The sequence below is a fragment of the Procambarus clarkii genome, chromosome 19 (genome assembly GCF_040958095.1).
Source record: "Procambarus clarkii isolate CNS0578487 chromosome 19, FALCON_Pclarkii_2.0, whole genome shotgun sequence".
NCBI lineage: Eukaryota > Metazoa > Arthropoda > Malacostraca > Decapoda > Cambaridae > Procambarus > Procambarus clarkii.
Genome location: NC_091168.1, coordinates 2,892,190 through 2,907,189, shown reverse-complemented (window position 1 = coordinate 2,907,189; position 15,000 = coordinate 2,892,190). Strand labels below are relative to the sequence as shown.

The following is a 15,000-nucleotide window of genomic DNA, read 5'->3' as shown; positions in this document are numbered from 1 at the left end:
TCTTTTACTTAAAATAATAACAATTAGAATAATAATAATTAACATAATTTTTACTCAAGAATAATAAAAATCATTAATACTATTTTAAAAGAAAATTTATAAGACATCTAAAAACAGATACACAGACTTTGTGTGATATTTATTTCAACATTATATATTAATAGAATGTTGTAACTATTATTTTTAAATATTAGGTAGTTTCCAGCTACGTATATCGCATATAAACGTTGCAAAAAGATTTTAGACTGAATTAACACATTACACATTTATGGAGTAATTAACAACAAAACAATCTATATTTTCATTGCAGAACATATATCAGAGCATACTAGTGACTCATACATTTAAAATAGTGTGATTTTTAAACAATTCGGTTGTAAACCCGCAGAACCGCCTACCCGCCAAAGACGTAACATAAGAAATGGTATATAATTCATTATTTTAAATTCCATATATAATCATTAATAATTTTCGGCAGCTATCGAGGTTCTCCATAGGTAAATTTCTGTACTCTAACAAGATGCTACTTGCTGTTTAGCTGTTTAAATTCTTGGAAAATTGTAATGACCAGCGACATAAAATATAACAATGAAATAGTAGCTGGTAACTGTAGGTGAACGAAAAATTAAATTCCAAATTGATTAGATGTTTTTCTAAATATAAAGATCGACCTGAAGGAATTTTATGAATTATGGACTAATTAAACAAAAAAATAGGTAATTTTACTTGAAGAACAGATACCAGAGAATAGTTAGTGAGTACATTTATATTGTATAATGGGAGAAAGCCCATGGTAGCCGCGAATTAAAATAACCACCTACATTAATTGATAACTAGGAAATAGTATCTGGAAACTTTATCTGAACGAAAACAAAATACCAATTTGTTTAGATGTTTTTCTTAATATAAAGATCAACAGTAAGGAATCTTATTCATTATGGCCAAATTAACAAAAAAAAACGATAATTTTCATTGAGGACCATATATTAGAGCATACTTAGTCACTTATATATTAAAAGTATTGTGTATTTTGAACCATTGGGGTTGTAAACAAACAGAACGGCCTACCCGAAAAGTCGTAACATAAAATGTTGCATATGTTTGCTAATTTATTATTTGATAAATGATTATTATTAATTTACGACAACTATAGAGGTTTCCCATTAGTTAAATTACTGTAGTCTGACTAAATGCTACTACAAAACCTATATAAATCCTGGGAAAGTCACAGTGACCAGCGACATTAAAGCATAGAGGGTTAAATAGTAACAGGCAACTGTCGGCGAACGAAAAATTAATTTCCAAATTTATTAGATGTTTTCCTAAATATAAAGATCGATAGGCTGGAATTTTCTGGATTATGGCCTAATTAAGGCAAAAATATATATATTTTTACTTGAAGAACAAATATCAGAGCATAGTCAGTGAGTTATAGAATAATAAGAGTGTGGTATTTCATTGTATAACAAGAGATAGTCCATGGAAGCGATAATAGACGTAGTTTTACACAAAATAACGTCCAAAAACAGCCGTAGAGTCAAACGGCGAATGTTGACGTTCTTTTTAAAAGGACAGGTTGCACCATCAACCTGGGCAAGTCCACCTTTGCCAAAGGTAAAGTGCGTTATCTTTGTCATGTAATAGGGAGTGGCAGCCTAGCTCCTTTAAACATACACACTCAAGCCATCAAGCATTATCCACAGCCTACCACCAGGAAGCAGCTCCTGCGCTTCCTTGGTCTTGCCTCCTACTACCGTAGGTTTGTGAAGAATTTAGTACGGTAGCAACACCATTAATCACTTTAACCAGTCCCAAGCAACGGTATAATTGGACCATTCAGCAAACCGTTGCTTTCGAACAACTCAAATTCCTACTCTGTTCTAATCCTATTCTCGCCTCGCCAGATATCACCAAGCCTTTCATCCTCCATGTCGACGCCAGTGGTACCGGCATCGGGGGTGTCCTGATGCAGCAACGAGGCGAGGAGGTTCTACCTGTTAGCTACTACAGCTACAAGTTGAAACCCCACCAGAAGAATTACAGCACTATCGAGTAGGAGCTACTCTCCATCGTCCTGAATCTACAGCACTTTGCTCCATACCTACAAGGCGCTTGGTCTACCACCATCTACTCAGACCACAATCCTCTCCGCTTCTTACATCAAGCCCAATTCAATAATCAACGTCTTCTACGATGGGCTTTATATCTACAAGATTTCAACCTGGAGATATTCTACATCATGGGTTCTGACAACATCATAGCCGACGCCCTCTCCCAGAGTCTATGAAGTAGAGGCAGCTCCACCTATCACTCTACCACATGAAGACGTAACTTCTTCGAGAACCGCAGGCTTCGGGGAAGAGTTGTGACGATAATATCTTTCAAGAGAGATTGAGCCTGATCTTCCCTATATCATTTACGTCATTCTACAAGTACAAGATGCTATATTAAAGATACGTCCACCAGTATCACAAAACGTTTTGCCCTGGAAGCAAAGCGTACCTTGCACCACCCGACACGCCGGCTCTCCACCCGTCGTCAACGAGCAAACTACCCATTCTCCGCCTGCCTGCTCCTGATTGGCTGGTGTATCGCCGACAGCACACCTGCACCTGCACTCACGCCCTCTACCTGAGTCGACGTCTGGGCCAGCTCATGCCGTCCTCCTCAGAATATCTTTGTGCTCTTAGAAGTTGACATCTCTCTTTGGTAGACTAAGCCCTGGCTGTCGTGTACTAAGGGAGGTGGCAGCTATAGCCAATATTCGCAGCACCTGATTATTATTATTGTCATGCACATTATTTTATATTAGAGTAAATTTTCACATCTATTAATTATTCATGTTGTTTTGTTTGTTGACTTGTTTTGAATTTTACGTAAGCCAAGGGATTGTCTTTGTTCATATCTTGTTTTCTAAAGTAATTAAAATTTCATTGTTTATATTTTGTGTTTTGCGTGTCTTCCCATTACCTTACCACAGACAAACAGGCAAGCAGTCTCTTTTTTTTTATGTAAGTGTGACCAGGCATTGACACCTGCCATTGGAGGACTGCCGAACATCAACACTCCAACACTTTACCGTCACACACATTAAAAAGTTCTTTCTAATATCTCTGTGGCTCATTTGGGCTCTCAGTTTCCACTTGTGTCCCCTAGTGTGTGTGCGCCTTGTGTTAAATAACCTGTCTATATCTACCCTGTCGATTCCCTTGAGAATCTTGCATGTGGTGATCATGTCCCCCCAAACTCTTCTGTCTTCCAACGAAGTGAGGTTTAATTCCCGTAGTCTCTCCTCGTAGCTCATACCTCTCAGTTCAGGTACTAGTCTGGTGGCAAATCTTTGAATCTTTTCCAGTTCAGTCTTATGCTTGACTAGATATGGACTCCATGCTGGAGCCGCATATTCCAGGATTGGTCTGACATATGTGGTATATAATGTTCTGAAAGATTCCTTACACAATTTTCTAAATGCCGTTCTTATGTTAGCCAACCTGGCATATGCCGCTGATGTTTTCCTCTTGATATGAGCTTCAGGGGACAGGTCTGGCGTGATATCAACCCCCTGGTCATTCTCTCTCTCTGACTCCAGAAGTATTTGGTCTCCCAATGATACCTTGTATCTGGTCTCCTGCTTCCTACCCCTATCTTCATTACATTACATTTGCTTGGGTTAAACTCTAACAACCATTTGTTCGACCATTCCTGCAGCTTGTCCAGGTCTTCCCGAAGCCTCAAGCAGTTCTCCTCTGTCTTAATCCTTCTCATAATTTTGGCGTCGTCAGCAAACATTGAGAGGAATGAGTCTATACCCTCTGGGAGATCATTTACGTATATCAGAAACAGGATAGGTCTGAGTACAGAGCCCTGTGGGACTCCACTGGTGACTTCACACCAATTTGAATTTTCCTCTTCTCACTGTAACTTTCTGCTTCCTTTTGCTTAGGTACTCCCTTATCCACTGGAGCGCCCTACCAGTTACTCCTGCCTGTTTCTCCAGCTTATGCATCAGCCTTTTATGGGGTACTGTGTCAAAGGCTTTCCGACAGTCCAAAAAAATGCAGTCCCCCATCCTTCTCTTTCTTGCTTAATCTTTGTCACCTGATCGAAGAATTCTATTAAGCCTGTAAGACAAGATTTACCCTCCCTAAACCCATGTTGATGGGTTGTCACGAAGTCTCTTCTCTCTAGATGTGTTACTAGGTTTTTTCTCACAATCTTCTCCATCACCTTGCATGGTATACAAGTTAAGGACACTGGCCTGTGGTTCAGTGCCTCCTGTCTGTCACCCTTTTTGTATATTGGGACTACATTAGCCGTCTTTCATATTTCTGGTAGGTCTCCCGTTTCCAGTGACCTACTATACACTATGGAGAGTGGCAAACAAAGTGCTACTGCACACTCTTTCAATACCCATGGTGAGATTCCATCCGGCCCAACAGCTTTTCTCATGTCCAGGTCCAATAGGTGCTTCTTGACCTCAACACTTGTTCAATATGTTCCTATCATATCTCCTCTCTCCATTCTTTCTCTAGTGTCATAAGGTTTAGTTCCCTCAGACGTTCTTCATATCCCATCCCTCGTAACTCTGGGACAAGCCTCGTCGCAAACCTCTGAACCTTCTCTAGTTTCCTTATGTGTTTCTTCAGGTGGGGGCTCCATGATGGCGCGGCATACTCTAAGACTGGTCTCACGTAGGCAGTGTAAAGCGCCCTAAAAGCCTCCTCACTTAGGTTTCTGAATGAAGTTCTAATTTTCGCCAGTGTAGAGTACGCTGCTGTCGTTATCCTATTTTATATGTGCCTCAGGAGTTAGATTAGGTGTCACATCCACTCCCAGGTCTCTTTCTCGAATCGTTACAGGTAGGCAGTTCCCCTTCATTGTGTACTGTCCTTTTGGTCGTCTATCACCTGATCCCATTTCCATAACTTTACATTTACTGGTGTTGAACTCCAGTAGCCATTTCCCTGACCATTTCTGCAACCTGTTTAAGTCCTCTTGGAGGATCCTACAATCCTCATCTGTCACAACTCTTCTCATTAATTTTGCGTCATCCGCAAACATTGACATGTATGATTCCACTCCTGTAAACATATCATTTACGTAAATTAGAAAGAGGATTCGGCCCAGCACCAATCCTTGAGGTACTCCACTCGTTACTGTTCGCCAGTCCGACTTCTCGCCCCTTACCTTTACCCTCTGGCTCCTTCCTGTTAGGTAGTTCCTCACCCTTGCTAGGGGCCTTTCCACTTACTCCTGCCTGCCTCTCAAGTTTGTAAAGCAGTCTCATGTGCGGTACTGTATCAAAGGCCTTTTGGCAGTCAAGAAATATGCAGTCTGCTCAGCCTTCTCTGTCCTGCCTTATCCTTGTTACTTTGTCATAGAATTCTAAAAGATTTGTTAGGCATGATTTCCCTGTCCAGAACCCATGTTGGTGCTTGTTTACAAACCCAATGCTCTCCAATGTGCTCAACAAGTCTTAGCCTAATTATTTTTTCAAGTATTTTGCAGGGGATGCTTGTCAGTGATATGGGTCTGTAGTTAAGTGCCTCCTCCCTATCACCTTTCTTGAAAATCGGTGCGACATTTGCCTCCTTCCAGCAATTGGGCAATTCTCCCGACCTAGGTGACTCATTAAAGATCATTGCCAGAGGCACGCTGAGAGCCTGCGCTGCCTCTTTTAGTATCCACGGTGATACTTTGTCTGGTCCAACTGCTTTAGTTGCATCCAGTGTTGTCAACTGTTTCATTACCTCCTCTGCTGTCACCTCTATATCTGATAGTCTTCCATCTAGGGTAATCTCTTCTAACAATGGGAGCCACTCAGGCTCGGTTGTGAACACTCCATGGAAACTTGCATTCAGTACCTCACAGATTTCCTTGTCGCTTTCTGTATATTCCCCTTCTGTTTTCCTCAGTCTTGTCACTTGGTGATTTACCGACATCTTCCTTCTTTTTCTTCTCTTCCTTCCAAAGCTTTTTCGCGTTGATTGCACTATCATTCTCATAATTTCTTTCTGACACTCGTCTTATGTTAATGTAATCGTTCTTAGCTCTGTTACATCTAATCCTGTGGTCCTCTGTCCTTTGTCTTCTGTACTTTCTCCACTCCCTCCTGCTTCTCACTTTTGCTTCCTGACACTGTCTATTAAACCATGGGTTATTATATTTCCTCCTGCTTTTTTCCTTTACTGTTGGAATAAATCTCTCTTCAGCCTCCTTGCATTTCCATATGACTTGGTTCATCATATCTTGCACTGTTTTTCCTCTAATTTCTTCCTCCCACTGCACTTCTCGCAAGTAGTCCCTTATCCTTCTGTAGTCCCCTCTTCTGTAATCAAGTCTCCGTACTCGGACCTCTTGTCCTTTGGTCACAATTTTAAGCTCCATCATGTGGTCAAAGACTAGAACACAATGGTCACTGGCTCCTAGTGGTATTTCATGTTCTAAATGCTCAATGTCTTCTACATTCTGGGTGAAAACGAGGTCTAATAGGCTGGGCGTATCCCCTCCTCTTTCCCTAGTGTCTTCCTTCACATGTTGTGTTAGGAAATTCCTGTCAATAATGTCTACTATCTTCGCTCCCTAGGTCTCCTTCCCGCCATGGGGATTCTTCGTTTCCCAATCAATCTCTCCATTATTTAGGTCCCCCATGACCAGCAGCTTCGCTCTCATTCTATGCGTTATAGTTGCTGCCCTCTGCAGTTCATCTATACATGCCTTGTTGCTCTCCTCATACTCCTGCCTGGGCCTTCTACTGTTTGGTGGGGGATTGTAGAGTAAAGAGATTACAATCTTCTTCCCATCCACTGTCAGAGTTCCATGTGTGGAGTTCGTGCTTTCATTGGTACCCGGATTTTCCAGCTCATCAAACTTCCATTTCCGCTTTATTAGGAGTGCAACTCCTCCTCCCTGTCGCTGTGTCCTTTCTTTTCTTATCACCTGGCACCTCTCTGGAAAGATTGCATCTGAGATCATGCCATTTTTTTTAGTTTCCACTATTGCCACTATGTCTGGGTCTGTCTCACTTACTCTTTCTTTTATCTCTTCTGCTTTATTGGATACCCCATCAGCATTGGTGTACCAAACCTTGTGACTCTTCTTGGAAACTCTGGTGCCAGAGTTCCTCCTTTCGCCGGGGTCTGGGGGGTACTGGGGGGTGTCTGGGGGGCGAGTGAAGGCTGTGGGGGTGTCTGAGGGGTGAGTGAAGGCCGTGGGGGTGTCTGGGGGGATGCTAGGGGGGGTGCCTGGGAGTGCCTGGTAGGCGAATGGGGTCTGGGCATCTAGGGGGGTAGGAAGGGCATAATGGGTCTGAAAGTTAGGGAGAGTCTGAGTGGCATAGGGGGGTTGACAAATAGGGTGAGACTGAGAGTCAGATAGAGGTTGAGAGGTTGGGGGGGGGGAGAGGGATATTGAGGGCAGAGGGCTGAGAGGAGAATGGAGCATGGGTGCTGGGGGTGGAAGAGAGGGTGCATTAGTTAGGGGGGAATCGGGGGGTAGGTGGGGGTTTTGGGGTAGAAGAGGGGAAGAGGGAGATGGGGGAAGGTGTTAGGGGGGTCACAGGTGAGGTGGTTACATGTGGGCTGGAGGTGCATAGGAGGGGTGAGGGTTGGGTGGGGTTTGGGGGTGAGTGGAGAAGGAGGGGTCCAGTGGAAGCTGGGATGGAAGTGAAGGCAATAAGGGTAGAAGGGGCAGGGGAGTAGGAGGGGGTAGTAGGGGAGGGGGGATGGGAAGGCCATGGCTTGACCCACTGGGGTCGTTGACAGGTGTGATGTAGCAGGGCAGGGGAGTTGTTGGGGAAGTACAAATGTGGAAGGGGCAGGGGGTTTTTGGGGGGATAAGGCAGGGGGAGGTATAGGAGGGCTGAGTTGGGGAGGATGTGACCTGGGAGGTGACCTGGGAGGTGGCCTGGGAGGTGGCCTGGGAGGTGAGGCTACCTGAGAGGCTTGGGATATGGTGTCGTGCTTGCCATCTATTTTTGTGGGCTATTTGCTCATCTTTCGTCATAAACTTTTCAATAAACACATTGTAATGGGTTTCACTCCCTCTGACTAAATGCTTGTTCCTCATTATGTACTCCACAGCCACCTCATTGGAGAATTGCACCAGAACAGGTCTATTCTTGGTACAATTGTAAGGTCCAACCCGGCGGCTGATATCAACCTTGTTTTCTGCCATTAATGCTCCAATACATCTCAATATCTCATGCAATTCATATTTTTCTGTCCATATCCTCTATTCCGTCCTCCTCCTCCTTCCGAGGAGGAGGACTATCAGATGCTGGAGGGGAGGAGGAGGACTATCAGATGCTGGAGGGGAAGGAGGACTATGAGATGTTGGAGGAGGAGGACTATCAGATGCTGGAGGGGAGGAGGAGGACTATCAGATGTTGGAGGGGGAGGAGGACTATCAGATGCTGGAGGAGGAGGAGGACTATCAGATGCTGGAGGGGAGGAGGACTATCAGATGCTGGAGGGGGAGGAGGACTATCAGATGCTGGAGGGGGAGGACTATCAGATGCTGGAGGAGAAGGACTATCATATGCTGGAGGGGGAGGAGGAGGAGGACTATCAGATGATGAAGAAGGAGGAGGAGGACTATCAGATGCTGGAGGGAGGAAGACTATCAGATGCAGGAGGGGAAAGAGGACTATCAGATGCTGGAGGAGGACTATCAGATGCTGGAGGAGGAGGACTATCAGATGCTAAAGGGAGGAGGAGGACTATTAGATGCTGGAGGCGGAGGAGAACTATCAGATGCTGGAGGAGGAGGACGACTATCAGATGCTGGAGAGGAGGAGGACTATCAGATGCTGGAGGGGGAGGAGGACTAGCAGATGCTGGAGACGGAGGAGAACTATCAGATGCTGGAGGAGGAGAAGGACTATCAGATGCTGGAGGGGGAGGAGGAGGAGGACTATCAAAAGCTGAAGGAGGAGGAGGACTATCAGATGCTGAAGGAGTAGGAGGACTATCAGATGCTGGAGGAGGAGGAGGAGGAGGACTATCAGATGCTAGAGGAGGACTATCAGATGCTGAAGGGGGAGGAGGACTATCAGTTGCTGGAGGAGGAGGACTATCAGATGCTGGAGGAGGAGGACTATCAGATGCTGGAGGGGGAGGAGGAGGAGGACTATCAGATGCTGGAGGGGAAGGAGGAAGAGGACTATCAGATGCTGGAGGGGGAGGAGGAGGAGGACTATCAGATGCTGGAGGGAGAGGAGGAGGAGGAGGACTGTCAGGTGCTGGAGGAGGAGGACTATCAGATGCTGGAGGAGGAGGAGGACTATCAGATGCTGGAGGAGGAGGAGGACTATCAGATGCAGGAGGAGGAGGAGGACTATCAGATGCTGGAGGGCGAGAAGGACTATCGGATGCTGGAGGAGGAGGACTATCAGATGCTTGAGAGGGAGGAGGACAATAAGATGCTGGAGGGGAGGAGGACTATCAGATGCTTGAGGAGGAGGAGGACTATTTGATGCTGGAGGAGGAGGAGGAGGACTATCAGATGCTGCAGGGGGAGGAGGACTATCAGATGTTGGAGGGGGAGGACTATCAGATGATGAGGAGGAGGACTATCAGATGCTTTAGGAGTAGGAGGACTATCAGATGCTGGAGGAGAAGGACTATCAGATGCTTGATGAGGAGGACTATCAGATGCTGGAAGAGGAGGAGGAGGACTACCAGATGCTGGAGGGGGAGGAGGACTATCAGATGCTGGAGATGGAGGAGGACTAACAGATGCTGGAGGGGGAGGACTATCAGATGCTGGAGGGGGAGAAGGACTATCAGATGCTGGAGTGGGAGGACTATCAGATGCTGGAGGAGGAGGAGGACTATCAGATGCTGCAGGGGGAGGAGGACTATCAGATGCTGGAGGGGAAGGAGGACAATCAGATGCTGGAGATGGAGGAGGACTATCAGATGCTGGAGGAGGAGGACTATCAGATGCTTGAGGAGGAGGACTATCAGATGCTACAGGGGGAGGAGGACTATCAGATGCTGGAGGGGAAGGAGGACTATCAGATGCTGGAGGAGGAGGAGGACTACCAGATGCTGGAGGGGGAGGAGGACTATCAGATGCTGGAGATGGAGGAGGACTATCAGATGCTGGAGGAGAAGGACGAATATCAAATGCTGGAGGAGGAGGAGGACTAACAGGTGCTGGAGGAGGAGGAGGACTATCAGATGATGGAGGGGGAGGAGGACTATCAGATGCTGGAGGAGGACTATCAGATGCTGGAGGAGGAGGAGGACTAACAGATGTTGGAGGAGGAGGAGGACTATCAGATGCTGGAGGAGGAGGACTATCAGATGCTGGAGAAGAAGGAGAACTATCAGATGCTGGAGGAGGAGGAGGACTATCAGATGCTGGAGAGGGAGGAGAACTATCAGATGCTGGAGGGGGAGGAGGACTATCAGATGCTGAAGGAGGACTATCAGATGCTGGAGGAGGAGGAGGACTAACAGATGCTGGAGGAGGAGGAGGGCTATCAGATGCTGGAGGAGGAGGAGGACTATCAGATGCAGGAGGGGGAGGAGGACTATCAGATGCTGGAGGAGGAGGACTATCAGATGCTGGAGGGGGAGAAGTATCAGATGCTGGAGGAGGACTATCAGATGCTGGAGGGGAAGGAGGACTATCAGATACCGGAGGGGGAGGGGGAGGAGGACTATCAGATGCTGGAGGGGGAGGAAGACTATCAGATGCTGGAGGAGGAGGAGGACTATCAGATGCTGGAGAGGGAGGAGGACTATCAGATGCTGGAGGAGGAGGACTATCAGATGAAGGAGGGGAGGAAGACTATCAGATGCTGGAGGGGAGGAGGACTAACAGATGCTGGAGGGGGAGGAGGACTATCAGATGCTGGAGGGGGAGGAGAACTATCAGATGCTGGAGGAGGAGGAGGACTATCAGATGCTGGAGGGGGAGGAGAACTATCAGATGCTGGAGGAGGAGGAGGACTATCAGATGCTGGAGGAGGAGGAGGACTATCAGATGCTGGAGGGGAGGAAAACTAACAGATGCTGGAGGGGGAGGAGGAGTATCAGATGCTGGAGAGGGAGGAGGACTATCAGATGCTGGAGGAGGAAGAGGACTATCAGATGCTGGAGGAGGAGGAAAACTAACAGATGCTGGAGAGGGAGGAGAACTATCAGATGCTGGAGGAGGGGGAGAACTAACAGATGCTGGAGGGGGAGGAGGACTATCAGATGCTTTAGAGGGAGGAGAACTATCAGATGCTGGAGGAGGAGGAGGACTATCAGATGCTGGAGAGGGTGGAGAACTATCAGATGCTGGAGGGGCAGGAGGAATATCAGATGTTGGAGGGGGAGGAGGACTATCAGATGCTGGAGGGGGAGGAGGACTATCAGATGCTGGAGGAGGAGGAGGATTATCAGATGCTGGAGGAGGACTATCAGATGCTGGAGGGGGAGGAGGACTATCAGATGCTGGAGGGGAATGAGGAGGAGGACTATCAAATGCTGGAGGGGGAGGAAGACGATCAGATGCTGGTGGGGGAGGAGGACTATCAGATGCTGGAGGGGGAGGAGGACTATCAGATGCTGGTGGAGGAGAAGGACTATCAGATGCTGGAGTGGGAGGACTATCAGATGCTAGAGGAGGAGGACTATCAGATGCTGGAGGAGGAGGACTATCAGATGCTTGAAGAGGAGGAGGACTATCAGATGCTGGAGGAGGAGGAGGAGGACTATCAGATGCTGGAGGAGGAGGAATATCAGATGCTGGAGGGGGGAGGAGGACTATCAGATGCTGAAGGAGGAGGACTATCAGATGCTGGAGGGGGAGGAGGACTATCAGATGCTGGAGGGGGAGGAAGACTATCAGATGCGGGAGGGGATGACTATCAGATGCTGGAGGAGGAGGAGGACTATCAGATGCTGGAGGGGGAGGAGGACTAACAGATGCTGGAGGAGGAGGAGGACTATCAGATGCTGGAGGGGGAGGAGGACTAACAGATGCTGGAGGAAGAGGAGGACTATCAGATGCTGGAGGGGGGGGGGAGGAGAACTATCAGATGCTGGAGGAGGAGGACTATCAGATGCTGGAGGGGGAGGGGGAGGAGGAGGTGGACTATCAGATGCTGGAGGGGGAGAACTATCAGATGCTGGAGGAGGACTATCAGATGCTGGAGGGGAAGGAGGACAATCAGATACTGGAGGGGGGGGGGAGAAGGACTATCAGATGCTGGAGGGGGAGGAAGACTATCAGATGCTGGAGGGTTGAGGAGGACTATCTGATGCTGGAGGGGGAGGAAGACTATCAGATGCTGGAGGGGGAGGTGGAGGAGGACTATCAGATGCTGGAGGAGGAGGAGGAGAACTATCAGATGCTGGAGGGGGAGAACTATCAGATGCTGGAGGAGGACTATCAGATGCTGGAGGGGAAGGAGGACAATCAGATACTGGAGGGGGGGGGAGAAGGACTATCAGATGCTGGAGGGGGAGGAAGACTATCAGATGCTGGAGGGTTGAGGAGGACTATCTGATGCTGGAGGGGGAGGAAGACTATCAGATGCTGGAGGGGGAGGTGGAGGAGGACTATCAGATGCTGGAGGAGGAGGAGGAGGACTATCAGATGCTGGAGGGGGAGGAGGACTATCAGATGCTGGAGGAGGAGGAGGACTATCAGATGCTGGAGGGGGAGGAGGATTATCAGATGCTGGAGGAGGAGGAGGACTATCAGATGCTGGAGGGGGAGGAGGACTATCATATGCTGGAGGGGAGGAGGACTATCAGATGATGGAGGGGGAGGAGGACTATCAGATGATGGAGGAGGAGGAAGACTATCAGGGGGAGGAGGACTATCAGATGCTGGAGGGGAAGGAGGACTATCACATGCTGGAGGGGGAGGACTATCAGATGCTGGAGGAGGAGGAGGACTAACAGATGCTGGAGAGGGAGGAGAACTATCAGATGCAGGAGGAGGACTATCAGACGCTGGAGGGGGAAGAGGACTATCAGATGCTGGAGGAGGAGGAGGACTATCAGATGCTGGAGGAGGAGGAGTATCAGATGTTGGAGGGGGGAGGAGGACTATCAGATGCTGGAGGGGGAGGAGGACTATCAGATGCTGGAGGGGGAGGAGGACTATCAGATGCTGGAGGGGGAGGAGGACTATCAGATGCTGGAGGGGGAGGAGGACTATCAGATGCGGGAGGGGGAGGAGAACTATCAGATGCTGGAGGGGGAGGAGGACTATCAGATGCTGGAGAGGGAGGAGGACTATCAGATGCAGGAGGGGGAGGAGGACTATCAGATGCTGGAGGAGGAGGAGGACTATCAGATGCTGGAGGGGGAGGAGGACTATCAGATGCTGGAGGGGGAGGAGGAATATCAGATACTCTAGGGGGAGGAGGACTATCAGATGCTGGAGGGGGAGGAGGACTATCAGATGCTGGAGGGGGAGGAGAACTATCAGATACTCTAGGAGGAGGAGGACTATCAGATGCTGGAGGGGGGAGGAGGACTAGCAGATGCTGGAGGGGGAGGAGGACTATCAGATGCTGGAGGGGGAGGAGGACTATCAGATGCTGGAGGGGGAGAAGGAGGAGGACTATCAGATGCTGGAGGGGGAGTAGGACTATCAGATGCTGGAGGGGGGGGGGGGGAATACTATCAGATGCTGGAGAGGGAAATGGACTATCAGATGCCGGTGGAGGAGGAGGACTATCAGATGCTGGAGGGGGAGGAGGACTATCAGATGATGGAGGGGGAGGAGGACTATCAGATGCTGGAGGAGGAGGACTATCAGATGCTGGAGGAGGAGGAGGACTATCAGATGCTGGAGGAGGAGGAGGACTATCAGATGCTGGAGGAGAAGGAGGACTATCAGATGCTGGAGGGGGAGGAGGACTATCAGATGCTGGAGGGGGAGGAAGACTATCAGATACTCTAGGGGGAGGAGGACTATCAGATGCTTGAGGGGGAGGAGGACTATCAGATGCTGGAGGGGGAGGAGGACTATCAGATGCTGGAGGAGGAGGAGGACTATCAGATGCTTGAGGGAGAGGAGGACTATCAGATGCTGGAGGGGGAGGAGGACTATCAGATGCTGGAGGGGAAGTAAGACTATCAGAAGCTGGAGGAGAAGGACTATCAGATGCTGGAGGGAGGAGGACTATCAGATGCTGGAGGAGGTGGAGGACTATAAGATGCTGGAGGAGGAGGAGGACTATCAGATGCTGGAGGGGGAGGAGGACTATCAGATGCTGGAGGGGGAGGAGGACTATCAGATGCTGGAAGGGGAGGAGGACTATCAGATGCTGGAGGGGGAGGAAGACTATCAGATGCTGGTGGGGGAGGAGGACTATCAGATGCTGGAGGGGGAGGAGGACAATCAGATGCTAGTGGAGGAGAAGGACTATCAGATGCTGGAGTGGGAGGACTATCAGATGCTAGAGGAGGAGGACTATCAGATGCTGGAGGAGGAGGACTATCAGATGCTTGAAGAGGAGGAGGACTATCAGATGCTGGAGGAGGAGGAGGAGGACTATCAGATGCTGGAGGAGGAGGAATATCAGATGCTGGAGGGGGGAGGAGGACTATCAGATGCTGAAGGAGGAGGACTATCAGATGCTGGAGGGGGAGGAGGACTATCAGATGCTGGAGGGGGAGGAAGACTATCAGATGCGGGAGGGGATGACTATCAGATGCTGGAGGAGGAGGAGGACTATCAGATGCTGGAGGGGGAGGAGGACTAACAGATGCTGGAGGAGGAGGAGGACTATCAGATGCTGGAGGGGGAGGAGGACTAACAGATGCTGGAGGAAGAGGAGGACTATCAGATGCTGGAGGGGGGGGGGAGGAGAACTATCAGATGCTGGAGGAGGAGGACTATCAGATGCTGGAGGGGGAGGGGGAGGAGGAGGTGGACTATCAGATGCTGGAGGGGGAGAACTATCAGATGCTGGAGGAGGACTATCAGATGCTGGAGGGGAAGGAGGACAATCAGATACTGGAGGGGGGGGGGGAGAAGGAC

General features: G+C 48.7%; 1 protein-coding gene across 1 annotated transcript in view; it reads right to left on the bottom strand.

Moving 5' to 3' along the window:
- Positions 1-2,171: 2,171 nt before the first annotated feature.
- The window catches only part of LOC138366540 (golgin subfamily A member 6-like protein 7), a 14,074-nt gene continuing 1,245 nt past the window's right edge, over positions 2,172-15,000 (bottom strand). Inside the window, exons 2-3 of the mRNA XM_069327573.1 lie at positions 5,937-6,025; positions 2,172-2,206 (exon numbers count right to left, since the gene is read on the bottom strand). Coding sequence (XP_069183674.1) covers positions 2,172-2,206; positions 5,937-6,025 — 124 coding nt within the window. The remainder of the gene's footprint in view (positions 2,207-5,936; positions 6,026-15,000) is intronic.